This window comes from Uranotaenia lowii, chromosome 1, assembly GCF_029784155.1.
Source record: "Uranotaenia lowii strain MFRU-FL chromosome 1, ASM2978415v1, whole genome shotgun sequence".
NCBI classification, from domain to species: domain Eukaryota; kingdom Metazoa; phylum Arthropoda; class Insecta; order Diptera; family Culicidae; genus Uranotaenia; species Uranotaenia lowii.
In genome coordinates, this window is record NC_073691.1 from 65,403,369 (window position 1) to 65,430,859 (window position 27,491).

The following is a 27,491-nucleotide window of genomic DNA, read 5'->3' on the forward strand; positions in this document are numbered from 1 at the left end:
GGACTATACTCAAACATAAACTAGCTCCGAGAAAAATGATAGTGTGTATGTGTTAGCGTTTCTTCTCCTCTTTTCGCCAGTATTTTTCGCTTTGTTTATGTTTGCCCAGTTTTACTCAAAAGGCCGTCGAAACAAGAAGCATATACAATACAATTTTTTTTTGACGATGAAAGTTACTTCATCATCGGCGACTTCAATCTACCTGGTTTGTAATGGTGCTCCTCCCCAAGTGGCATTTTGTTTCCGGATCCTGCTCGTTCTTCATTCTTGGCATCCTCCAACATCTACCTAGACTCCTTGAGTATCGCGACTCTTCGTCATATCAACAAAATTGAAAATGAAAACGGCCGTATGCTTGATCTCTGCTTCGTGAACAAAGAGATTAAGAATCCGACGATTGAATCTGCTCCTGCTCCTCTTGTTAAAACTGTCCCGCATCATCCAGCCTTAGTGATTTCTCTCGATATCACTAAAATACAGGGCTCAGAAGAGAAAACCGCACTTTCTATCTCGATTTTAAGCACGTCGACTTCGAAGCTATATCCCTCGTCCTGCAATCCATTGATTGGGAGGCTGAGCTTGATTTCTCTAATCCCAATACAGCTGCCGAGACGTTTGCGAACATCCTAAATTATATCATCGATCGTCATGTGCCGAAACGCAGCACGGCTTCCAATCTACGGACCCCCTGGGTAACTGAAAGTCCTCGGAGACTTAAGACGGCTAAGCAGCACAAGCACAAGTCCCTCTACGCTAAGGACGAATATCGCAAATGGAATTCTGCCTAGAAGAAAGCCAGTAAGCGTTGCTACCAGAATTCTATTAATCGATTACAACAGAATTTCAAGAAAAGTCCGAAATCTTTTTGGAAGCACGCGAAAAACCAGCGGACAGAATCAGGGCTTCCGTCTCACATGTTCCTGAACAGCGACACAGTGAACTCTGATCCCGAAACTTGTAATCTATTTGCCGAGAAGTTCTCTAGCATTTTTACAACTGGATCCATTTCTCCTGAGCAACTGGCTAGAGCTGTGAGAAATATATTGCCTACACCTTCTTCGTTTAACAGTAACACAATCGACGATGCATCCATATCAAAAGCGACAGCTAAGCTGAAAAACTCTACATCTTTGGGCCCGGATGGTATACCTGCCACTTTTTTGAAGCGTTTTAAGCCACTTTTGCTGTTTCCTATTCGACATATTTTCCAGTCATCGCTGGATGTAGGAATCTTTCCCTCACTGTGGAAGGAAGCCTATATGTTTGCTGTTCACAACAAGGGTGACAAAAGAGATGTTAACAACGGAATTTCAGCTCTATGCGCGATAGCCAAATTGTTTGAATTGGTTATCTTGGATCCCATTAAATCGTTCTTCAAGCACTAACTTTCAAACGATCAACACGGGTTCATGCCTAAACGATCTACGACTACTAACTTACTCACCTTCACATCTTTTGTGCAAGACAGCTTTGCTATGAAAAGCCAAACTGACATCATATATGTAAACAGACCTTTCTGCTGCATTCGACAAGGTGAACCACGATATCGCTATCGCAAAGCTGGAACGTCTGGGTTTCTGTGGATCCCTTCTGCACTGGTTCCATAGTTACTGTAAATATGAACCTACCACTCCCACCGGCGTTTATGGGACTCCCTTTGTTCGGCCTCAGGGCGGCACGCTTACAAAACCAAAATCGCAGGGAATGCCACTACATCCATAGGAAAAACCCCAAAAGTTGCACTTCTCAAAACTTGGTATATTTGCACACACCTCCCTTACTCCCACGTTCTTAACACTAAGCCAAACCTGGAGGGCAATGCCCTGGTGTTGCTGCTAAACCTGTAGGCTGTTGGCTTCTTTGAAGGTAGTAGGTCCGACCGAATCGCCTTCGCCGGGTTGGAAGCTTGTGGACCACGGGTTTGTAGAACGTCGGCTGCTTCAACGGGTAGGTTGTCGATCCGATGGGTTCGGGAATCGGAATCGACCAAACACCTTCGTCCGTCTTGTTTCAGCGGCCACGTAGCTGTTCCGGAATTCTTGCCGAAAACCAAGGGGTCCTATGATGGAACAACGGATTCATAAGCGGGCATATTCTGGCGATACCCAAAATGGCGGTTCGGCGGCTTCTTGGCTTACCTGGTGTCTGGCTTTTCACACTAACTGATACTGGGTTTTTAGCTAAGTATAGCGTTTTAGCTTTCCACACGTCTGTGGTTAATACAGAAGTGAGCCAGCACCAGGAAGCCGCCTTTGACCGGCATTGACCCGAGCGGTCAGGTCGTTGCTCTCATCGCGCTCGTCTTTGCGTTGGGGCGTCGCTGTCGATCGGCTTGGTTACCAACAGCTTCGGCTACTACGGTTGGCCCTCTGATTGTGGAGTGCTGAAGCTTGATGTGTGCGGAGGCTTGTGACTTCTGGCGCTGTCGGCGCATTGAAGGCTTTTTTGGGGAAAAACTTTGCACATAGTCACAATCACTGCGATATAATGCTGAAACCTACTGCTACTCGCGACAAATCTCAGAAACCTCGACGGAAGTGTTATCTGACGCTTACACTACTTAACAGGTCGAAAGTTATCCGTTCGTATTGGTGACTCATTTTCAAATCATTTTCTTGCCTGCTCCGATGTGCCTCAAGGAAGTCATTTAGGACCATTCATTTTCGTGATATGTTTTAATGATGTACTCTCGCTCCTTGACTGCAAAAAGCTTGCATATGCCGATGACCTGAAACTCTTTCGCACCATAAATGGCCAAGAGGACATCGTGTTCCTGCAGCAGCACTTCAATGTGTGTGTTAAAAGTTTGTGACTTGAACTGCCTGTCCCTAAATCGCAGTAAATGCTCGGTCGTATCATTTTCTCGTAAGCGACACCCTCTTTATGCGGAGTACGCTCTCGGAGACGGAATCATTTCTAGGGTGGACCACATCAACGATCTTGGCGTTATTCTCGATCAACGGCTGGACTTTAAGACTCACACAAACGACATCGTCGACAGAGCATCCAGAAACCTTGGATTCTTATTTCGCATGGCCAAAGATTTCAAAGACGTGTATTGCCTTAAAAGTCTTTACTGCTGTATAGTGCGTTCCATCCTCGAGTATGCTTCAGCTGTTTGATGCCCTTTCTACCAGAATGGGACTGAACGAATCGAGGCTATCCAGCGTCGCTTCATGCTTCATGCTTCATGCCCGTTTCGTTTACCAAGCTATGAGAATCGCTGCCGCCTCATAGACCTAGATACGCTTCAATCTCACAGAAACGCTACGCGCGCTCTAGTTGTTGCTGATCTCCTAACGTCCAGAGTTGACTGTCCCGTTTTGCTGGGGGCCATTCCTCTCAGCGTGCGTCCCCGAGGATTGAGAAACCAGCCTTGCAGCTAAGGAGCGAACAGCGCCTTTATCGGCATTTTGAAAACGTTCAATCGCTTTTCTGAGCATTTCGACTTCGATGTTTCGAGGAACGTGTTCCGGAGAAATTTTTTAACTGTTTCAAGAATTGTATAGACCTGTGTTAATTTTATCTTGTATTGTAAGTACTATTAAGTTATCATTAGGATCTACATATGATCTGTTGATTTTATTCTAATAAACAACAATAATAATCTGTTTCAGTGTCGCCCAATCGAAGCTTTTTTCGGAACTTTGAGCTCATTGGTTTACAAAAATAATTGGAGAGCCAAGAACTGCAAACAATTGATTGGCAGGATCAAAAGATTCACAAAGTTGACATGAAGGCCGTACAAAGCTGCTATTCCGACATCAAATGGAAGCTTCGGCGAACAGACAATTATGGACCGTTTTCAACTGTTCACTTTTTTTTTCCAACAATGGACAATGTACCTTTATTTCCAATAAATCAAATCTTCTTCAAGTAAACTTGACTTTTTTCACAACTGGACAGAGAAATTTCAAAGATTCAGTTGCCACCCGTTAGAAATCAATGCAAAATTTATTTAAATTGTTAACAAAATATTTTGTGTCTTTTTAACTGAAATATAATTCAAAAACTTATTGAAAAAACACTTCGTAAATTTAATAATTCGGAGGATAAAATCAACTTCGACACCTACCTCTTATTACGATCCTCGTCGGCGCCCTCGGAGTCCAGCGTCAGTTCATCGAGGGCCGAGCTCTTGCCGGCGGACGATTGCGATTCGGCACCGTTCTGGTCGTCGGTCAGACTCTTCGTATCTTCGACTGCTCGGGCCACCCGGATGGCGTTTAGCGTATCGCTCAGGCCGGCCAGATCCAGCGATTCCAGCGTGTTCAAGTTGTCGTTGTTGCTGGTGATCTACATATGCCCACATTCCGCCATTTCACCACGAACAGATACACACCCACACACATAGATACAAACACATACACAGAGATGTTCCATCGACGTGGTGCGTTTGTGTTTGACATTGAAACAATGGGCGTTGGAGCGGTGTGTGTGGTTTGGTGGGTTGGTTGTGGTTGCACGGTCGTCGAAGAAATCGGGTTGCAGTGATGGTGGTTTTTTGGTAGAGGTGGTATTTTTTGTTTTTGATTTAGCAGGACATGAAATCAAATTTGGATTTGGGATTGATTGGTAGGGGCGAAAAAGATGAAAGATGATCATACGATGAATACATTTCAGATTGATTTTTGTATCAGGTTGTGTTTTGTAGTATAGGCTTTAGAAGTGTTTGTGTATAAGGGGAAAATTACTTTTTTTTATAGATAGTATGGAAAATGAGTTAATGGTTGATGACAAACACGTCAAAGAGAGACAGATAAAGATAGCAGGTAGACAAAGGACGATCTACAGACGGCATAACTCAAGTACTGGCAATGAAGAAATGGGAGTGAAAAGATTTGTTCAAGCTTAGTTCCATACAGAGTCATCGTAAGAGTACGGTTCAACAGAGTGCTACTTCGACTGGCATTCACCACAAAGAGTGTCCGTTGAAAGGAAAGACATTCATAGATACATAGTAAATAATAGGGCGAAATCGGAAATGTTGGTGTTTGATTTATTCAAATGGTAGAATGGACTGATCAACGGTTAAGCTTATAAACAGAATGGAGTATTGCGATGACGAATTCAGTCATGCTAGAATGTTATGCTACGAATGGCCTTTCGAGATGTTTCACGCTGTGATAGAGCAACACCAATGACAGAAGATGGATGAAGAATAGAAATAGAGAAAAAAGAGAACAATAGCTAGAGTACAAAGACGTGGATATTCCATTGATGAGCTCTGCCAATAGATGGCGCTTGTTCCAGTTATACATAGGTAGGGCTACGGTTGTTCAAAACAGTACACGGTCTTCTACGATACTGATTTTTCTACTGGAGTTTTTGTTTGCTGTGGTTTCTGATGGTCGTGTACTGGTACAATACGCTACTGGATGTTACGCTTCTAGGTTGAACTCCAGCCAAGGCCGGAAACCTCATACCGCATTAGCCTCGGATTCGGTGCTTTCTAGTGCATTTCGTGAAGTAGTTGTAGTTTCGCTACTGCTACTGCTGCTAGTGCTTGGTGCAACCGTTTCACTTTGTGCCGTAGTAGTTGTTGAGAACTCATCGCTTCGTGATTGCGCCACCAGTGGAGCGGACGATGACGAAGATTCCCGAAGGGCGGCGGCTCGCTTACGAACTTCGTTCTCATCGGTAGTTAGCGAGCTACCGGTGGTCGAAGACGTTAGCTTCTCATCGTCGTCATCATCGTCATCGCTGCTCGGCGCGAAGGTTGGCAACGAAATGCTCACTTTGCGTCCGCTATCGCTGGATACGTTCTTGGTATCGTCGTCATCATCATCGAAATCATCATCGAAATCGTCGTCGGAGTTCTTGCCACCATTGTTGGCCCCTCCGGCTCCGCCTCCCAGACCACTCCGCAGTAAAATCGGCCCAATTGTGCGGAACAAATAAGAGGTGATCATCTGGATTTTCTGATCCAGAATCTAAGGGAAATACAGGTGGTGGAAATGTGTTTTTCAGAAATGCTCATCTGTACAATAATTCATAAAAAATGGTTCAAAAACAATGGAAATTCAATGAACATGTGGACTGCAGCATGATCATGTAAAACTGTCAGTTGAATGCAGAAGTGGTTAGCGATTGATGTTTTCGATCATTCATGAATCACGGAAGTCAGATTTCCTTTTAGTCACGAATTTAAAATGTGAGGATTAGATTGATCTGAAAACTTTATAAAAACACTAGTGAATTGAACCAAACAGTCTTTGTCTTGGGATGTTAATTTACCAAACTGAATCAAAAATTATTTAAAGTAACAGAACGCTGACTATGAAGTGCCTTTCTCAGCATCTTTAAACTCAAGATTATTGCGATAACTTTTATAAGACTATCAAACGTCTCAAAGTGACTATGAAAATTATCACGAATTAAATAAATATTAATTCAAAAAATATCTACAAAAGAAGTATGTTTTAGATAAAATTGGTTTTTAGAATTAAATGAAACTTATATTATCTATACGTGACAATTACTTGAGGATTTTACAGTGCGGTTATATTAAAGCGACTTAACGTTTCAATTTCAATCATCGATAAAAATACCTTCATTTTTCTATGAGATTTTGGATAGGGAAAAATTCTTCTTAAATTACTGCAGATTTTTATTACTTAAATAGTTTTTAATTCCTATAGAGCACGTGAGCAACCTTTCTTTCATATTCTGTATAATAAAATATAAAATATTTCTCGCAATAGTTTCATCTCGCCAAAAATGCCAAAAAATTTTGAATTGAAAGTTTATATTTTGGTTATGTAAATTCTTATTTTCGAGAAAAATGTTTCAATTTGTCGATTTTTTATGCAACTTTTCGATAAAATTTATGGAAAAAGCATTAGGTATAGAATACTGTTACAGATTTTCGTATCCAAATAACAGAATTATATATAGGTACATATTGTTATTTTTCAAGAGCTCTGAGCTATTTTTCGGAAACTTTAATACTGAGTCATATCGATGAGAAACCTAAAATCGTCCAAAATAGCTTACCACAAATGAGGAAAGTCAAGTTTTTCGTGATTACAACTTCAAAAAATTAAAAAAAATATAATTTTAAGCCCTTTCAGTTTCTCATTTTGTCTATTCGCCAAATCTGAGCGCCCTTATGAATTGCAGAATGACTGTTCAACTTTTGGATCACTCAGTAAAAAAGCCATATTGAAGCAAATTTTTACTTAAGGGGAAAAAAACCTTGACAGATGTAAACGAACAAAATTTGCTCTCCACCCCCGGGATTAAAAGGGCGAATTTACTAATTATAACATTTCAATTGGATACAATGAAAATTTGTGAAATTATGAAAAATATTTGGAAATTGAATTTTTTTTTGGTCCTACATAAGTCTACAAAAGTGAAACTTATCATTATGAACCTTATCCATTACTTTCGAATTGATTATTTGTCATTTCTGACCATAACAAATTTTAATTTTTCAGTTTAGATAAATTCCCGATTTCTCCAAATTCACGCCATTTTTCCTAAATCGTGATAGAATCGAAAAACCACTGTATCTTGATTTAAATTTCGTCGCCACCGACCGTGGCCTAGAGGATAGCGTTTAAGTCTACTAAGCCAGAAATCATGAGATCTAGTCTCGGTAGTACTCTTTCTGTGGACTGGTTGTGTTAACACACATGAAGTGTTAGCATCAATACGATGCTAGCCATTAAACCCTTGAAAGATGTACGCTTTAGTCTTAAGTAGATCTCTTCAAAGAAACATGAAGTTGCACGCTCCTTTTTTTAAACTCAAAATTAAGTATTTTTGGTTCAAAACAGTACTTCAGTGGCAGTTCTCAACTTTGAGTTCGACTGGACAATCACAAAACTTATTTTTGATAGGCATACTCAATACTAAGTTCGGAAGCCGAATTCAAATTTATTCTTTTTATTCGAGGGTTGTTTATTTTCAGGGAATTAAAGGATGGTATAGAAATTTTTGTACCCGGGTGTTGCTCTTCCGGTACGTTGCATTGAAATTACAGAGCGGTGGAAATTCGTTACTTTCCACGGGAAATAAATAACATCCGGAAGTTTCCGGACATTCCAAACCGCTCACATATGATGACAATGACGGACAGAATTCTACACTGACACGGTGGACATTCCATTATAAAGTTCCTTCATAGTCTTCCGGTAATTATTTCGGAACGATAAAATTTTGCGTCGTGGTTGCTGTTTCGGTTCGAAGTGAACTCGCTATGTTTTCAGTTCAACAAAGAGAGTTTAATTTTTAGTTCATAAGATCGAACTCAGCTTTGCTCCCTCGCCAAAAGAAAAAAATGGATCAATTTTGAGTTCGCAGTTTGAACTCCGTTTTGATCCATCGCAAGGAGAAAAATTGGTACTTAACTTTAAGTTCGTAGAATCTAACTATGTTTTGAACCTCGGTCATACTTAATTTTGAGTTAAAATAAAGGAGCGTGTGGGATGTGTGTGCTCGTTTTTTTAAAAAAAAATTTTGAGCAGGTTTAAAGTAAATTTTTAAGCTACTTCATGAAACGATGGAAGAAGATTTGTGTAAAATTATATGGCTGAAGAAAAATTGAGTCATCTTACTTTTCGGGCTGATCTTTTTCAATGTTGACGTCTTAATTGCTACATTTTTACGATCTAAAATTTGTCAAAGGCAAACTTCCCTCAATGTGGAAACTTTTAATCTATCTGCTAGTTTCATCTGGAGCCGTTTTTAAGCTCATGTGATGTATGAAATAGGCTATGAGGAAATTTCGTGTAGTTTAACACTCATCCGTCCCTGAAATTTTTACCCGTTACAGTCCCTGGAGTGTCAATTTAACTCTCCTGACTAAAACCAATAAATCTCTCTTGTTCCTCAACCGGTTTGTACAAAATTTTCAGTTTTGAAAACCTTGTATTGTAACTCAAATATGCTCCTCAGACAATCTTCAGCTACAACACTTCAGTTTTCCGTTATTCAAAGTCTTTGAAAAAAAAAAAAATCAGAAATAACATGCTTCGGAAAAAAGACTAGATCAGCTATGGAATGCTGATAACAAAGCACTTAGTGTCCAAAAGCTGAATTTAGTAGCTATACGATTTTTTTTTTAATTTTTTAAGATCATGACCATAAAAAATGTAAATAGTTGTACAAAACCCGTTCTTTTCAACCAATGAACCTTCAAAATGGTTTAAGTCACACCAGATAAATTTTGATTAAAAAAAAGATTGAAAGTTGACGTAATATGGCACATTTTTTGCATCTTTAGATTGTCAAAATACGAAACCTAGATTTTTGACGAATTTTAAAAGATAACTGTTTTCGAACTTTTAGTAAATTTGTAATTTCTCAGATTTTCTTGCACCTAAATTCAACTTTGCACTGAATTTTGTGTACATTAACGCATGATTTTCGCAATAGTTTATATTCACCAGAAAGCCAATTTTATTCCGATTCTAGTGGTGTAATTATGTACATAAGTGCTGCGATACTATATAAAAAAATAAGATAAATATAAAACTAAAAGTAATTCCAGAAAATTTTCGCGGACACTTGCGTTTTTGTCTGTTTTCGCTCACTTGTCGGTACCGTAATTAGAAAAATTAAGGTAGATTCAGCGTTTCTGGCGCAGATAAAAAGGAGTCTTAGATACCAATATAAGCGTATAAGCAACAAAAACAAGAAAGGCTTGTCGAAAAATTTATCTCGTTTATCCAGTGTTTTATTAATATTTTCGTAAATATGTTTCGATTCTATTTATCTACGTGACTCATGAATGATCTTCCGGTGACGTCCCAGAGTGTGGTAACCTAACGGGTGATCAATTAGTGAGTGTCTAGCGAAAGCAGTGAATCGGCGGGTTTAGTAATCAATTAGTTTTTGTTTCCCAAATGATAGATATGAAATCCGGAGGCATCTTCTTGGACTGGTTTCGGTTACCGAAAATGGTCGGCAAAGTACATTGGACTGCAACATGACGGGACAGCAACAAAAGCAAACAATCAAAAGGCGTCACTAGAAACTTCCTTCTTGAAGACAAAGAAAACCGATACGAACGATAACTATAGTAGGACCCCGAATAACCTGCCCTGGCACCTACAATCGATCGCTGGGAGTCATTCAAAAGTCCGGCCACACTGGACAAGGCAGTTTGGCGACGACAACGACGGATATACGGCAAAAATGAAAGTTGTTTTCATTCTATCCCTGAGCGACAACTGGCCGCAACACGTAGTTAGTATAGTGTGACTGGCTGCTGACTAACTAGCAAGATCGACGGATTCCGCAGAACGCCTATCCGATTCATAGCCGTCGTCCTTCGGTTCGGCGGTTGATTTCGTTTTTCGTTCAGCTTTGCTTCCAATTTTTAACTTTCGTCCTCCAAACCGGTCGACACCAACAAAACAACAATGAACCGATCTACTAACTCTAGCTAGCTGAGCTGGCACTAACTTTGGAGATACGGAACGAAATCTAGTGCGTTCAACCAATGGTTGGGCGGTCGACCACCTACCAACTTCCCCCCTCTCTCCTTCCATTCATTCATACTCCCCATTGACCACAAACGAAGATCTTGATCTAGTTTCACTTCTCCAGCGATCGCGGTGAACAATCTCTGTTCCACGAGCTTTTCAAAAGCAACAACATCATTGCGGAAGTTTTGTCGTGCGGTCGTGGACATGGACGACCATCGGCATTTTGGGGCTGCTCGTGGATGCCATTACCTACCCACGACGAAGAATTTTACCACAATCGTAAGCTACACAGTAAACGGAAATTACCGAGTTCGGTAAATTATTTTACAGAAACAGTTCTGTAATTCGGAAATTTTCGGTAATTGAATAAACTGACGTCTATTTTTACAGATCTTCATTAATTCATATCTAGAATTACCGAAGCTCGATAATTTATATGTAAACAAATAATTTTGCAATATATTTTCGGTAAAAAACGCCGAAAACTGTAAAGTAAAACTGAAAACATCGTCTCTCTCAAGACAAACGTCAAAATTCGATGGCAGTATTTCTCATTCCCCTTCTCGCTTTTGCAACCGTGTTGAATCGTGTGCTTGAGAAGCCGTCCGCCAAATAATTTAGCAAGCAAGGGTCGCCATGTTCGTCGGTTCGCGTGCGTGGAATTGTTTGTGAATTTGTTTATATTAGCGTCAAATTGATGGTGAGTATGAAATAGTTAATGGTGCCCCATCACCCTCACTAAAATTAGCAAAGTCGTCACACTTGCGGCAATAGGATTCGTCCAGCTGGAGCAAAAGTGCACAGCAGCTGGAATGTCCCAATCACCGAACATCCGCGCCTTTTTCCCTTTTTTTACTTGCATTTCCGTTTCTTCCAGAGCAGAACGACACTACTACCGGAATTCAAATTAATATAGTGGCGGCCGCAACATGGATTATCATACACATCATTAATAAAGGCAAATGTTTATTCAGAAATATAACCATATAAGTTTAGTTGTTTTATATTAACTCCCAATACCTTTTACCGGAATTTTTGTAATTATTATCGAAATACTGATAACGCTTACCGAAAACTATAATATTTTCGGTTATGTTAATCAATTTATTGGCCATATCGATGAAAGTTATGTTCTTTTATTAGGAACATTTAAGATTATGAAAATTACAAATGTGTTTAAAATTAGAAGAAATCAAAAGACCTTGAAAATGATCGAGTAGAATTTTATTCAGAAGCATTTTCATCATGACATGTGATCATTCGTTCTCACTGCAAGCTACACTTGCTGGGAAAACCACACTTTGTCAACTACTTTCTGGTGATGGGGTTAACTCTTTCTGACAGCCTTACTTCAAAATAGTTGATCGGTGTTAAACAAATTCATGACGTGTGATGAAAAATGCCTCTAAATAAAATTATATTCGCTCATTTTCAAGGTCTTTTGATCTCTTCTTATTTTAAACACATCTGTAATTTTCATAATCTTGAATGTTCTTAATAAAAGAACATAACGTCCACCGATAAACCAATAAATTGATTAACATACCGAAAATTTTACAATTTTCGGTAAATTTTACCGGCATTTCGGTAATAATTGCAGAAATTTCGGTAAAAACTTCCGGTCTTTCGGTAAAATTTACCGGTTGTTCGGTGAATATTACCGAACTTTAACAGCTTTTCGGTAAAAAAACACGGTATTTCGGTAATATTTACAAGTATTTCAATAATAATTACAGGTATTCGGTAATAATTTAAGGTATTTCGGTAATAACTACAGGTGTTTCGGTAAACTCTACTGGTTGTTCGGTATACATTACTGAGATTTTATTGCTTTTCGGTTGAACATTACCGGCTTTTCGGTGTTAATTACAGGCATTTCGGTTCAACAATACCGGTTGATCGGTAATATAACGAGCTGTCACGTTGACAACTGTCAATATTTTGACAGATAAACTTAGACATGATCAGCCGAGTTTCGGTATTTTTCACCGAAAAAGGTCCGTAATATTTGACAGCTGTCACTTCTGGGCTATGAAAAAATTACCGAACAGTTTAACGAACTCCACATGTTAGGAATTCGGTAAAAAAATTACCGAACTCGGTAATTTTCGTTTACTGTGTATGCTGTGGTGCAGTTCCGGTTACAAATGGCAACGGAGTTGAGTTTGTTCATAATTGAAGTTTTGTGCATAATTTGAGGTACACAAAACAAAAAAAAATCGTGCAAAATTAATTACAAAATTTATCAATTAAATCAATAATGTATACTTTTCCAATTTACAATTTTTATTTTAAACTAGCTGAGCCGGTTTGCTTTTATACCCTTTCCGAGGAAAAAGTTAAGATTGTTAAAATTAATGTTTATTGATATCCTTTTAACCTCGTAGGTCATTCAGTTATTCGTTAAAATTATTATAATTAAAATCAACTTTCTTTCAAATTAAATAGCAACACTTTTCAAAAGCGAACTATTTTTCATGGCATCTGAGCTTCTAGATTGTTTTGAGTCTCAACGTAACGTGAAGGTTTGAAGGTTGAAGGAGCCACCCTTTAGAAAAATAAGAAGGATCTTCAATACAATAAAAAAACCCTTTAAACATAAAAAAAATCGTTTGTTAAAATTGTATATTTTTATTAAATTTGTATGGGAACCTCCCTCCCTCAGTTTGGAGGGGTTTGAAAGCGTTATAGAAACCATTTTTGATTTTGAAAGCCACTACACATCAAATTTCACGTTAATCAGTTCAATAATTTCCGAAATTTCTTCGAATTATGTCATATTTTTATTAACTTTGTATGGGAGCCTTCCCCTCCTTAAATCTGAGGGGTATTAAAGTATTATAGAAACCATTGTCGTTATTGAAAACGGCTTAACATCAAATTTCACGAAGAGCGGTTCAGTAGTTTCATGAAATTATTCGAATTGTGACATATTTTAATTAATTTCATATGGTACCCCCTCTCTCCCTTTGTTTGAAGGGGTTCGAAGGTATTGAAGGTATTATTCCCGGTCTTAAAAACGGCTTTACAAGAAATTTTACGTTGTTCGATACAAAAGTTTCTGGACATTGTTCGAATTGTGATATATTTTTATTCATTTTTTATGGGAGCCCTCCCATGCATTTGAAGGGGTTTGAAAGAATTCTAGAAACTATTGCCGGTATCGAAAACGGCTACACACAAAATTATACGGTGATCGGTTCAGTAGTTTCCGTATTTCCGCAGTAGTCATATTTTTATTAACTTTGAATGGGAGCACCCTGTCCCTTAATTTTGATGGATTTATAAGTATTAAAGAAACCATTCTCGGTCTTGAAAATGGCTACACACCAAATTCCACGTTGATCGGTTCAGTAGTTTCCGGAAAATGTTCGCATTGTGTCATATTTGTATTGATTTTATATGGGAGCCCCCCCGGATCGATTTGAAAGGATTATAAAAAACATCTCTGACTCAAAAACTCTTATATACCAAATTTCAAATTGATCGGTTCAGTAGTTTTCGAGTCTATAGGGAACAGACAGACAAACGTTCATTTTTTGTCTGTTTAGGTACATTAAAAGAAAATTATGTTTTACCTCAAATACATAAATAATATGAACAAGCATGACCGAGACCTTGTGGCGGTCATACGTCATGTATTTTTTTAAAATCTTCAACTATTGTGCACCTTGGAGTGAAAAAGATTGGGCGATTCGATATTCTTAAATTTTCTCAAAATAAAATTACTAGAACGAATTTCAAATACGACGACGTTTTTTTAAGCCTGAATCTGACAATCTGAATTTTATTTGTAAAGTTTTGAATGTTTGCTTCTATCAAAATGGTTTTGATTAAAATCAATTTATTTTTAAGGTTACTGACGTTTATTTTATTTTTTAAAACATTGCACAATGGGGAAAAATGTATAAACCGCAAAGAAATTCGATATCTTCCCTTCTACTTGAACCAAATCTATTAACCCTCATCCGCATTAGATTTCATTACCCTAATCAGCACTAGGAGTGTCAATTTGACACCACAAGCTCAAATCGTTATAACTTTTGGCGTGTTGAACCGATTTAAACAAAACTTACATCAAAAGAAACCTGTAATGTCAGTAAAATATTTTTAGAACATTATATACAGCTAAAGTTACAAGTTTTCTCGTTATTCAGCATGAAAGAAAAAAATTCCGAAAAAACATGCCTCACGAAAACTGCTGTAGTTCATATATTACACGTCCAAAAAAATATTTGCCTTATGCATATGAAAGCTAAAGTTAATGCCTACATCATGAAGACAAGAGATATTTTTTTTAATTTTTTTTAATGAAATGGTCACAAAAAGTTAAAAAAAGTGGTCTAAAAAACCTACTTTTCATTCGATTGCTAGTAAATACTGTTTGAGCGATGGTAGAGTTTTGAAAAAAATATGACTTCAAACTTTATTGAAATTTTAACATTTTGCTGTCTTATGATTTTTGATGCAACAAAAATTGAAATTACTGGAATTTTTCAAAGTTCACTACTTTGCGCAATTTTTTTACAAATTGAAATTTCATCTGTTTTTGTGGTGGACCACAGGTTGTACCCGGATTTTCAGTGCTTTTACCTTGTTTGGACCAATCAAAAGTATATTCATTGGAAAGCAAATTTAATCTACATTCTAGTGAGGTGCAACAATTCACGCTGTGAGATTTCACAAAAATATGAAAATTTTAAACGTAAAATCATTCCTGAATTTCTACAACTAAAAGCAGCGCGTCCAGCAAAACGTGTTTGTTTGCTCTCCGAGTAGGTACGGTGGGTGGTGATTTGGGCAGAGAGCGAAGCCGACAGACGAAATAATGATGCGTGTCGTGACTAGCAAACGAGAACTACTGTCAATAGAAAATTTCCAACCGAGAAACTTGTAACTTTAGCTGTATATAATGTTCTAAACATATTTTACTGACATCAAAAGGTTTCTGTTGATATAAGTTTTATATGAAGTTCATAATAATTCAAACGACTTAAATCGATTTTACTTTTGTGGTGTCAAAATGACACCCAAAGTCGGAAAAGGGAGTTTTTTCTCCAGGCTTCCAGGGTTCGTCCATAAAAAAAGTAAAGATGCAATATTGAAGAACTTTTGATTTCATTTAGGGTCCCCGAAGAAATTTTTGTATTTTGAAGCTTCTGAAAAAAGTTAAAATCCTTCAAACTTACAATGGTGTCAAAATGACACCCTAATGCGGATGAGGGTTAATATATACTTTCCTCTAGTGAAAATGTTCGGATAATCCATTGAGCATAGTTTCAGACTTAATGAAGACTGTTTAAGCTACCACGCGCTTCGGAAAATGAAGTTATGGCTGTTTTTACCCTCAATTCCCCTATAATTTTCAATTATTTATGAAAAAAGTAAGTTCAGCTTGAAAATTTCGAATCGATTAGGACTTTTCTTGTGTGATTTTTCTCTAGGAGTCGAATGAAGGCTATTTCAGGCACCGCACGCATCGGAAAATGTGGCTATTGCTGTTTACCCTCAATTTCCCAAAAATTATAAATTAATACAGAAAAAGCTTGTTTAGAACAATGAGAACTATCTTGTTTGATTTTTTTTCCGAGGAATCAAATCAAGGCTATTTGAGGCATCACACGCATCGGAAAATGGAGTTATGGCTGTTTTACCCTCAATTCCCCTACAGTTTTCAAACATTTCAGTAAAATGTATGTTCGAACTTGAAAATGTAAAACAAAATGTGACTTATCTTGTGTAATTTTTTTTTCCGAGAAATCGAATGAAGGTTCTTTGAGCCACCGCACGCTTCGGAAAATGAAGTTATGGCTTAACTGTTTTAAAAAATGTAGGGGAATTGAGGGTAAAATCAGCCATAACTTGATTTTCCGAAGCGCGTGGTGGCTTAAATAAACTTTATCGAATCCTCGAAAAAATCACACAAGATAAGTCTCATTTGGATTGTAATTTTCTAGTCTGAACGAGTTTATTCTTAAATATTAAAAAAAAATCCGAAGCGCTTGGTGGCTCGAATAGTCTTCATTTGAATCCTCGTAACAAATCTCACCAGATAGTTCTCATTTGTTGTTCGAACAAGTGTTTATCTGAAATAATTATAAAATGTTGGGAAATTGAGGGTAAAACGATCACAACTTTAGTTTCCGATGCGTGCGGTGGCTCAAACAGCCTTCATTAGATTCATCGTGGAAAATCACACAAGATAGGTCTCATTTGGTTCAAAAATTTCAAGTCCGAACATGCGTTTTTCTGAACTAATTGAAAAAAATGTTAAGGAATTGAGAGTAAAACACTTATAACTCCATTTTTCAATACGTGCGTTGGTTCAAACAGCTTTCATTCGATTTCTCGAAAAAAAGCACGCATAGTAAGTCTCATTTGACTGAAAATTTCCAATTCCGAACTTATTGTTTTCATAATTAATTGAATAATAAAGGTGAATCGAGAGTTAAACCAACCATAACTTCATTTACCAAAGCGTGTTGTGCCTCAAACAGTCTTCATTCGATTTCTCGAAAAATCACACAAGATAAGTCTACTTTCATTCAAAATTTTCTAGTCCAAATCAGTGTTTTTCTGGATAGGGAATTGGGGGTTGGAAAGTTGGAAATCTTGAATTTTTAATATTTCGTTGATCGATGTTTGCTTGGATTCACAGGGGAACTTCTTATTTGCTGTCTACACAGCAGGAATCACTCATGCTAATTTAAGGTTGTCAGTTTTTTTTCAGCACCTATCCGGGCCAGACAAATCCGGGCAATTTCATATTAAAAGCTGGCAAAATTCGGGCATTTGATTTTAAAATTTACGACCAAAAATCCGGGCAGTATCCGGGCCAATTTTGTCAAAATTCAGAAATTACTCAACAAAAATCAAGAAAAAATCAAGATTGCTCAAAAAATTTCTTTTTGGACTTCGGGCATTTGATTTTTAAATTTACGTCCAAAAATCCGGGCAGTATCCGGGCAAATTTTGTCAAAACTCAGAAATTACTCAACAAAAATCAAGAAAAAATCAAGATTGTTAAAAAAATTTCTTTTTGGACAAACTTGCTCAAAAAATTTCTTTTTGGAGGCATAAATTAAAAATATTTACTACACAATTCTTTTTTTTTGTTTGATTTTCCAAATAATGTTAATAAATCCGGGCAAAATCTGGGCATTTTTCAATGAAATTCAAACAAACGCACCGGGCAAGACTTATCCCAAATTTTGTTTTAAATATCCGGACAAACCCGGATAAAACCGGGAAATCTGGCAACCCTATGCTTATTGGAAACGTTTCGCCCCAAATTACCATAGTTATCGATGTAAAATTTAAATATTGTTCCACTTTCTGACAAACATCGTCATAAATAACGTCTGATTGTGGTATATGTGGCATGTAATATTTAGATTTTTTTTTCAGTGTATTCTAAAATAGATCAAATTTCAAACAGTGTCAAATTTTTCGTACTGGGCAGGAAAAGATTTCTACATTTTTTGCAAAATCTTCCCGCGGTCGTCGAACAAATTGTATCTTGGTCTACAAATTTCGACAGATAGGTATTTAAAACTCCATTATATATTACTGTACTTATACGAAGCTGAACTGTTCGGATTCAGCGAAACTAACATTTATTCAAATCAAGCTTATTATTTTCTTTGAAAAGTACAGTTTGTTTGCCCAAAAGCATGCAACGAAAATTAAAATTCAGATTTCATAATTCGTCATAATTTCACAATTCAATTAAATTATTGATTTCGAAGTGTTACTTACGTTTTAGGTGATTCTTATTTACACTGCGTAATGCGAGTTAGGATAAATTAACATTTGAAACTTATTGCAAGGCAACACGACCTTTGGGCCACTGCAAAAAATAACTTTGGGCCGCCATACATTCTTGGATGCCTCAGCATCAGTGTGAAATATGTGCTGATTTCGTTGATTCCAGAACTAGAGCATCGAATTTTAATTTTTTGTAGAAGAAGAAATTTTGCATTCTTAACTCTCCAGAAAATTCAGCTAAGTTAAAATTGAATATATATTTTTGATTTTGTCTGTTTTTACCCGATCAGAAGGAAAAAACAAAATTATATCAAAATGAGATATTTTGATACTGATTTTTTTTATATCCGAATGAGTTATAATTCAGTACTCGTAGGATGTTAAAATATCTCAAATTATATTTAAAAATCTATACGATCATAGCTAAATTATATCAGTTTTTGATATGCTCCTATCAAGATTATATCTCGTTCAGATAGCATAGTTTGATATTTGGCAGAACAAATCCTATCAAAATTATAACTTATCAAGATATGAATGCTTCGAGAAAATTTTCTAGTAGAATGTCAGCCCGATCAGAAGAGATAAACTATATTATATCAAGATGAGATATTTTGATATTCAATTTTTTCCTATCTGCATGAGATATAATTTAGTACTCGTAGGATGTTAAAATATCTCAAATTATATCAAAAAATCTTTACGATCATAGCTCAATTATATCAATTTTTGATATGCTCCTATCAAGATTATATCTCGTTCAGATGGCACTGTTTGATATTGGGCAGAATAAAACCTATCAAAATTATAACTTATCAAGATATGAGTGCTTCGAGAAAAATTTCTAGTGGAATGTCAACCCGATCAGGAGAGCATATCAAAATAATAACTCAAACGTATCTCACCAAGATATTTACATCTGATTGAGTTACTCTAAATTTTCGATTTTAAGTTTCTCCAAACTGAATTATATCTTATTCTGATTCTGATTGACAGACTTGAAAGGGGTTGAGCTCATTTTCAATGATGAAGATTTTTTTCGGATTGTCCTAAAATAAAATGATTATATCTTATTTTGATATTCGTACTACTTTTTATGTAACACGGACATCGAAGTCAACGGCCCAAACCGTACAATCAGATCCATTAATTTAATCCTATTTTTGGGAAACCAAAAATGGATCATGGTTTTAGTCAATAATGTGATTTATCGACATTCCACTAGAAAATTTTCTCGAACCATTCGTATCTTGATAAGTTATAATTTTGATAGGATTCGTTCTGCCCAATATCAAACTTTGCTATCTGAACGAGATATAATCTTGATAGGAGCATATCAAAAACTGATATAATTTAGGTATGATCGTATAGATTTTTTGATATAATTTGAGATATTTTAACATCCTACGAGTACTGAATTATAACTCATTTAGATAGAAAAAAATTAGTATCAAAATATCTCATTTTGATATAATTTTGTTTTTCCCTTCTGATCGGGAATAAACCATATTATTTGCTAAAAACATGTTCCAATTTTGGTTTCCCAAAAATTGGATTCAATTTTAAGGATCTGTTGAGCGAAACTCATTAATATATAGGGTTTGGGCCGTTGACTTCGATGTCCGTGTTTCAGAAAAAGTTGTACATATATCAAAATAAGATATAATCATTTTATTTTGGGACAACCCGAAAAAATTCTTTATCATTGAAAATTATTTCAACCCCATTCAAGTCTGTCAATCAGAATAAGATATAATTCAGATTGGAGAAACTTGAAATCTAAATTTTTCAGTACTTAATTATAACTGAATCAGATGTAAATATCTTGGTGAGATACGTTTGAGTTATTATTTTGATATGCTCTCCTGATCGGGAGTAGCCCACACTATTTGCTTAAGCCATGCTCCATTTATGGTTTCTCAAAAATTCGATTCTATTTTATGAATCTGTTGAGCGAAACTCATTAATGTACAGTTTGGGCCGTTGACTTCGATGTCCGTGTTTCAGAAAAAGTTGCACGTGTATCAAAATAAGATATAATCATTTTATTTTAGGACAATCCGAAAAACATCTTTATCATTGAAAATGAGCTCAACCCCATTCAAGTCTGTCAATCAGAATTAGATATAATTCAGATTGCAGAACCTATAAATCAAAATGTTTGAGTAATTAATTATAACTGAATCAGATGTAAATATTTTGGTGAGATACGTTTGAGTTATTATTTTGATATGCTCTCCTGATCGGGATATAAAAATATGATATGATCATTTTATTTTAGGACAATCCGAAAAAAAATCTTTATCATTGAAAATGAGCTCAAGCCCATTCAAGTCTGTTAATCAGAATAAGATATAATTCAGATTGGAGAAACTTAATCGAAAATTTAGAGAACTTAATTATATCTGAATCAGATGTAAATATCTTGGTGAGATACGTTTGAGTTATTATTTTGATATGGTCTCCTGATCGGGTAAGCTTCATATCTTATAAGAGAAGAGCTTAGTATTTTCTGAAAAAAAAAAATTATATTCATTTTCATCCTGTGATTTACAAGGCTTTGGAATATGCAGTCAGAGGCAAAAAATCATCTTTAATTTTTTTGTGTGGTACATCGAAAACCTATATTTTTTGGGGTTCGTGGTTTGTTGACATAAAATGACATGAACGAAGGGTTAGTATCATTTAAAGTTATATTTTTTTCAACTTTTAGTTTATCTCGTGTAACTTTTGAACAAAAAAAAAATTGTTTTCCTCTGTAAATTCCCATACAAAATTAAAACTCGTTGCGGTAATTCAGGACTGAATGAATGAAGCTTCCAAAATTTATAAAGATTAGTTTGGCTACAAATCAACTAGAAAAGTTATGCTAGCTGTAAAATTTTTAAATTTGTAATTTCCCATACAAAGCTTACATCTATCTTATGACCATGTTTTAATTTTGTGGTACAGCTCAATAGATGCTTCTTTGTCCCTTGGCAACATTATTTTGTAAACTGCTATAAACCCTTTTTGCTTCAGAGCCGCAGTCATGGTTGCGGTTTAACCGAACGCCGCCAATGATCGTTAATATGTATTGTCAATGAAGATGATGTCACCCGCTAGCTAACAACAAATGAACAATTTCGTTTTGATCTGTAGAAATTTCTTTTCAATGTCAACTGCTGGATGGCGAACTCGACAAACCTCTAAATTTATAGGAGAATAAACACGAATGGGTCCCAGGACATGCTACTGTAGTCGATTAGCCAGGATTCGGGCAACTTCCGGAAGATCGAACAAAACTGTGATTGTAAGTGAGTGAAGTAGGGCGGAAACAGTTGGAGGTCGAGTTCCGTTTCTGAAGGGAAATGCAATGTGTGGTTTACATATATGAAAAGATGAAATCGAGAACGAACTCTGAGTTTTTGCTGCTTGATGGGTGGTGGAAATTTGGAACGAGAATCCGAATTGGTTTGGACTTTTTTTTACTGACTCTTGTTGCGTCTGGGGCTGAAATGGGAGTGAGTTCTGTGTGTGATGGAATGGATCCGGTCTAGTTTACCTGCGAGATGGTTGGAAAAAGTTCCCTCAAGATGCCGATGGTTCGTTTGTTTCGTTCGTTGATCTTCTGATCGTCCGAATTGACCAGAGTTATCACGTCGAGTTCCTGCAAAAGAGTAAGAAAAACGGATAAGTTAATAATTTGAATCGACAGCATACTAAACTTGATTTAAGTTTGACGTCACATGAAAGACAAAAATCAACTTTTATAAGGAAGCAGCTGCGCATTTTTGAAGCTGGCCTCCAAAATCAGGTCTGCTGCATTTCCTAGAAAAGAGTGGAAAACTCGATGAGGAAGAACCTTTCGCATCAGCTGCGTGTGCATCATATTTCTGGCTCGAAGTTAAAAATATGTCTAAAGGTCAACCGAACCGATTTCGGTCTCTTAAAATGGAAAAGAAGCCACAACTCTAGTGGTTCACATTTACTTGATCTTTTGATCTTTGGACTCGAGAACAGGTTCAGACCATAGAGTAGGATTTGTTCCGCTTGATCAATTAAGTTGTGAATTATGGTAGAGTTTTTTTTTCTTCTTACATCACCGTGACTTGAAGATCTTTTCTTTTCCATTTTAGGTTTGCCTTGGACATCTTCTTCTTGCGTATGCTTTAAATGGAATGTAATTCAATGATGCAACTCAATTAGAATGTGCCAAAGCTACGTATAACGTTCCTTTTCAATGGTTGCCCGATCAGGAGAGCATATCAAAATAATAACTCAAACGTATTTCACCAAGATATTTATATCTGATTCAGTTATAATTAAGTACTCTAAATTTTCGATTTTAAGTTTTTCCAATCTGAACTATATCTTATTCTGATTGACAGACTTGAATGGGGTTGAGATCAATTTCAATGATCAAGATTTTTTTCGGATTGTCCTAATATAAAATGATTATATCTGATTTTGATATACGTGCAACTTTTTCTGAAACACGGACATCGAAGTCAACAGGCCAAACCGTACATCAATGAGTTTCTCTCAACCGATTCGTAAAATTGAATCCAACTTTTGGGAAACCAAAAATGGGGCATGGTTTAACAAATAATGAGGTTTATTGACATGCCACTAGCATTTTTTTTTTGAATCACTCATATCTTGATAAGTTATAATTTTGATAGGTTTTGTTCTGTCCAATATCAAACTATGCTATCTGAATGAGATATAAACTTGAAAGGAGCATATCTAAAATTGATATAATTTAGCTATGATCGTATAGACTTTTTGATATAATTTGAGATATTTTAACATCCTACGAGTACTGAATAATAGCTCATTTAGATAGGAAAAATATTAGTATCAAAATATCTCATCTTGATATAATTTAGTTTTTCCCTACTGATCGGGTGTAATTATGACATAAAATATTTATATTTCTTTACGCATGCATGAGTTTTTTTAAATGAGAATAGCCATTATTGATTCAGTGAAATAAGGCTATGATCATTTAGTATCCGGGCACTTTATTTCGGCGATAGCTACGTTAATAGAGCTCGATATGCAATACTTAAGTAGCGTTGTGTTGGTTAGGAAAAGGACTATCTTGCCTATTTTTGATAGATTTTAAAGTTAACGTGTGTTTGAGATATTTACGATGGAAAAAGACATGGTAAACATAATTTTGCACAAATTTGCTCCTTTTACGCATTTTGCACCTCGAAAATTCTTCATTGTAGACTTGAAAGCTCATGAACTGTTGATTTTTTCTGATTTTTTTTCGGACCAAATGGTTAAGAAGTATAAAGAGTCACTCTAGGATCCACACGAAGCTCAATGGTGCTGCACACTGTCGATTCTCCACCAATTTTTGGTATTTTGAAAAACTTCAAAATAAAAAATAAAATTATTTTTTCTAATCCACTCCTTAAGCGGCTTGACCAATGGAGTGTTAAAGAAATCCTGTTAATAGTACACTTATAAATGAATGGTTTATTCAAATTCAATTCAGTTCAATAATCCATTTTCTATATAATTATATAATTATATATATAATATATATAATTATATATATAATATATATAATTATAAAATTTATATTTCAATATCCTTTGATACAACTTCAATCCATGAATCAATAATTTCCCACACGAGAAAATGTTGAATAAAATATGATTTTGGTTATTATACACTAGGGAATTCAAAGATATGGACTTATGAGCTCAAACGTTTTAAATGAAAATAGTACACTTGTTGTTTAAAAGAAGAATATTACAAGAAATATTTAATTTATTCCTCGTTTGCTGACCTCTTTCGTATCAGCCCAAGGTCAAAACAACGAAATGTTTATGATTATCATTCTGCATATTTACTTTTGAGAAAGCAAATAGTTAAAATAAGTTTTTGATAATAATGAATCTATGAATTCAAAAATGTTTTTTATAACTTGATATCTTGTTATTGTTCTGGTATATTTTTCTAAATAGGTTTTTGGAAATATCGTATTTTTTATCAATTAAGTTTATGACATTCATTTCTCATTGTGAATTGTGGTCGAAGGATTTTAATTCTAAAATAAAATCTTGCAATGTGATTCTGGTGTCTGGAGCATTTGGAACTCAACTTTGCACTTGAATTTCAAGCTTGCATATTAACTACATTTTTACCTAAATTTAATCTGAAACGAATAAAATAAAACTTAAGCCATTCATTCCGAATCGTGACAAATTTGCAACGAAGAATGAACGAAAAAAGTGAAAAATTGTTTTTTTTTATGAAACATTATTAATATTTTTTTTAAATGATTCAAAAAAAAGAAATATGGGAGCAATTTCTGATAACGAAATTCACACTTTTCCCATTTCAAATCAAGGTTTTAAATCTTTTCGAGAGCTATGAGTAATTTCAACTTCTGGAAATTGTTACATAAGTTTTTTTTTGCCTCTAAGGGATTGATCATTCGAATAGAAGGAAAATTCCAGAAAAAGAAAAAAAAATCAGTCCTATAGAAATTTAGGAATTTGTCAAAATTTCAAGAAAGTTTTAAAACCAAATTAATCTTAGGTATTTTTAGTCAAATTCTGAAATTGGATTGTAATTTAATGTTTGTTAGCATTGTGTGAATTATTTGGAAACCACTAACCACATTGACGATATGATTTGTGTGAATCTTAAATTGGCCAAACATCACCCCAAGATTTTGTTTAGATAATTGCCGCCTGATTCAACGCTCCCATTAGAGTGTATAAATCCTTAAGATTTTATATTCGATATTTATTTTGCAGTGTTGCATTTTTTCATATGTGATGTAAAATATATTAAACTGAAAATCGAAACCAAAATTCAAATTATAATTTTTGAACTTAAAATAAACACATCTCCATGACTTTATAATACTATGTACTATTTTCGAGCTTCAAAACTAACACAAGGGAACAACATTTTTAGTGCCTGTATTTCAAAATCTGAAGATTTTGGCGTTCAGACTCGAAACTTCTGTTGGATTTCGTCTATCACTTCTTGTTTTGGTGATATGACGTTGAACATGACATTTTAAAATGAATAAATTTTTAAAGATATCTTGCTTTGATAAATAAATAATCATCAACCTAGTTAAAAACAAAAACTGATTTTGAATCTATCTATTATATTTCATTCAATTAAAGATTCAGATTTGGACTAAAAATACCAGTTTCAGCGATACAGTGCTATAAAGAACTTAATTCTCTAATTTTGAGATATTTTTTTTACAATTATTAATAATTTTTTTTGTAGAGAAATGAATCCAACTTACTGTAAGATGAAATGATGGGAATAGAAATAGACCAAGAAAAATGATTATGATCACATGGGAGAACTATTCCCTTCATTCCGATAGACAACGACACTCAACCAGTATAATATTCATACGCCAGGTTGGTCTCCTGTAGTAGAATGTTAATACATGGGCCCCGGAGAGGCGCAAGATGTGGGTTCAAGTCTCACCGGGAGACAAGGCGAATTTTTTTTTCGCATGTTTTTCAACATCGATTTTCTCTTATCTAGTCCCTGAAATTTCATCTAAGTTGGATTCATTTCTCTACAAAAAAAGTTTCGCTGACTGAATGTTTGAGTCAAGACCCATCTCTGGGTCGCAATTTAAAAAAAAAATTATTAATAATATCATTAAAGAATGGTTTTGAATATTTGATTTGAAGATTTTAATTCATTTGACATTTTTTTAAACTGCAAATGGATTTGACTAATGCTTTGAAAAATATTTAAGATTCAATTCAAGTTTAAAAGTTTCCTTGAATTTTGTAAAATTTCCTCTATTTTGCAGAAAAAACGAACAAAATAAAGACTTCTATTATATTTTTCTCAGTCTGGTCTTCTACTCGTTTAGCCCTCTTAACCAATACCATGTATTTTTTGTCATTTACAGCATTTTAAACGTTAGTGGAAATCGCCATCTTGGATTTCAAGATAGCGTCAGAATGCGGAATAAATTCGACTTCTTCTAGTTCAGCCCTTTCACCCAACACCACTTTCGTGGGGATTTTATGCGATTCTCAGTGACTAACAGCATTTTAAAGATCAGTGGAAGCGGCTATTATGGATTCCAAGATGGCATCAGGAAGCGAAATTTGTCATGGAATATTCAGAGGTTAACAACATTTTAAACTAAAGCGGAAGCCGCCATCTTGGATTTCAAGAGTTTCAGAAAGAGAAATTCGACCTCTTCTTTTTTAGCTCTTTCACCCAATACCCATATTGTGGGGGTTTCATGAGATTTTCAGTCCTTTAAAACATATTGAAGTTATGTGGAAGTCACTATCTTGAATTTCAAGATGGCGCCAAACATCGAAATTTGACTTCAACTCATGGTATTTATCATTCCACCGGACATTCACAACCAATCCTTTATTTATTTCATTTTAAAATTCTGTCCTCATTTACTATACTAATGATCAGATCAACAACTCAGAAATTAGGAACCCATCTTAGGCGTGTTATTTATATGTCTCTTTAAAAAACTAATAAGCCATTTATCTGATCATAATAAAGCAATTTTTCATTGAATAGACTAACGCCATGTAGGTTGCAAAATCGAAGGGCACATAATGAAACCATGTTGATTGATTGACAATGTCAGTATTTGAAAATATTTTTTAGGCCTGTTTGCGATGTTTTTATGTCATGTTTTATAGTAATATTTATTGAAAACTGTATTTCGCGAAATATTTTTTATTTTATTATGTCCCATTTAAATAAATATTTCATTGATATTTTATTATTCTAAAAATTTGACAAGGCGCATTAATTTTAAGATACTATTTCATACACATTTTACCTAACATCTTGACTGGCAGTAGAAAATATGTTGATAAAGGGTGATACGGTCAAAATTTGGTCAAGGGAAAACGCGTGTAAATCGGTGAAATCGTTTATTTAAAAAATCTAATTAAATTTCTTTTTCAAGTTTAATTAGTATAAAATTCAGGAAAATATTCAGTTAGGCTTCCGCTTTTCCAAATCCGAATTGCCGGGCCTTACGTTTAACCCCTGCCATCAGATTTTGTACAGCCACCTCGTCCACCTTCTTCGCCACAGAAAGCCAGTTTTCCTTGAACTGCTGCTTGTCCTTAGCAGTTTTTGGTCTTCTTTAGGTTCCGCTTGACAATAGCCCAGTATTTCTCAATTGGGCGGAGCTCTGGCGTGTTGGGAGGGTTCTTGTCCTTGGGAACCACCTGCACGTTGTTAGCGGCGTACCACTCCATGGCCTTTTTACCGTAAAGGCAAGATGCCAAATCCGGCCAAAACAGT

General features: G+C 35.6%; 1 protein-coding gene across 3 annotated transcripts in view; it reads right to left on the bottom strand.

Annotated features, from left to right (window-relative positions):
* LOC129748422 (uncharacterized) overlaps nt 1-27,491 on the bottom strand; it is a 118,152-nt gene that overhangs the window by 9,147 nt on the left and 81,514 nt on the right. For all 3 annotated transcript variants that reach the window (XM_055743052.1, XM_055743045.1, XM_055743060.1), the window contains exons 3-4: nt 21,751-21,855; nt 4,076-4,296 (exon numbers count right to left, since the gene is read on the bottom strand). In XM_055743052.1, coding sequence (XP_055599027.1) covers nt 4,076-4,296; nt 21,751-21,855 — 326 coding nt within the window. The remainder of the gene's footprint in view (nt 1-4,075; nt 4,297-21,750; nt 21,856-27,491) is intronic.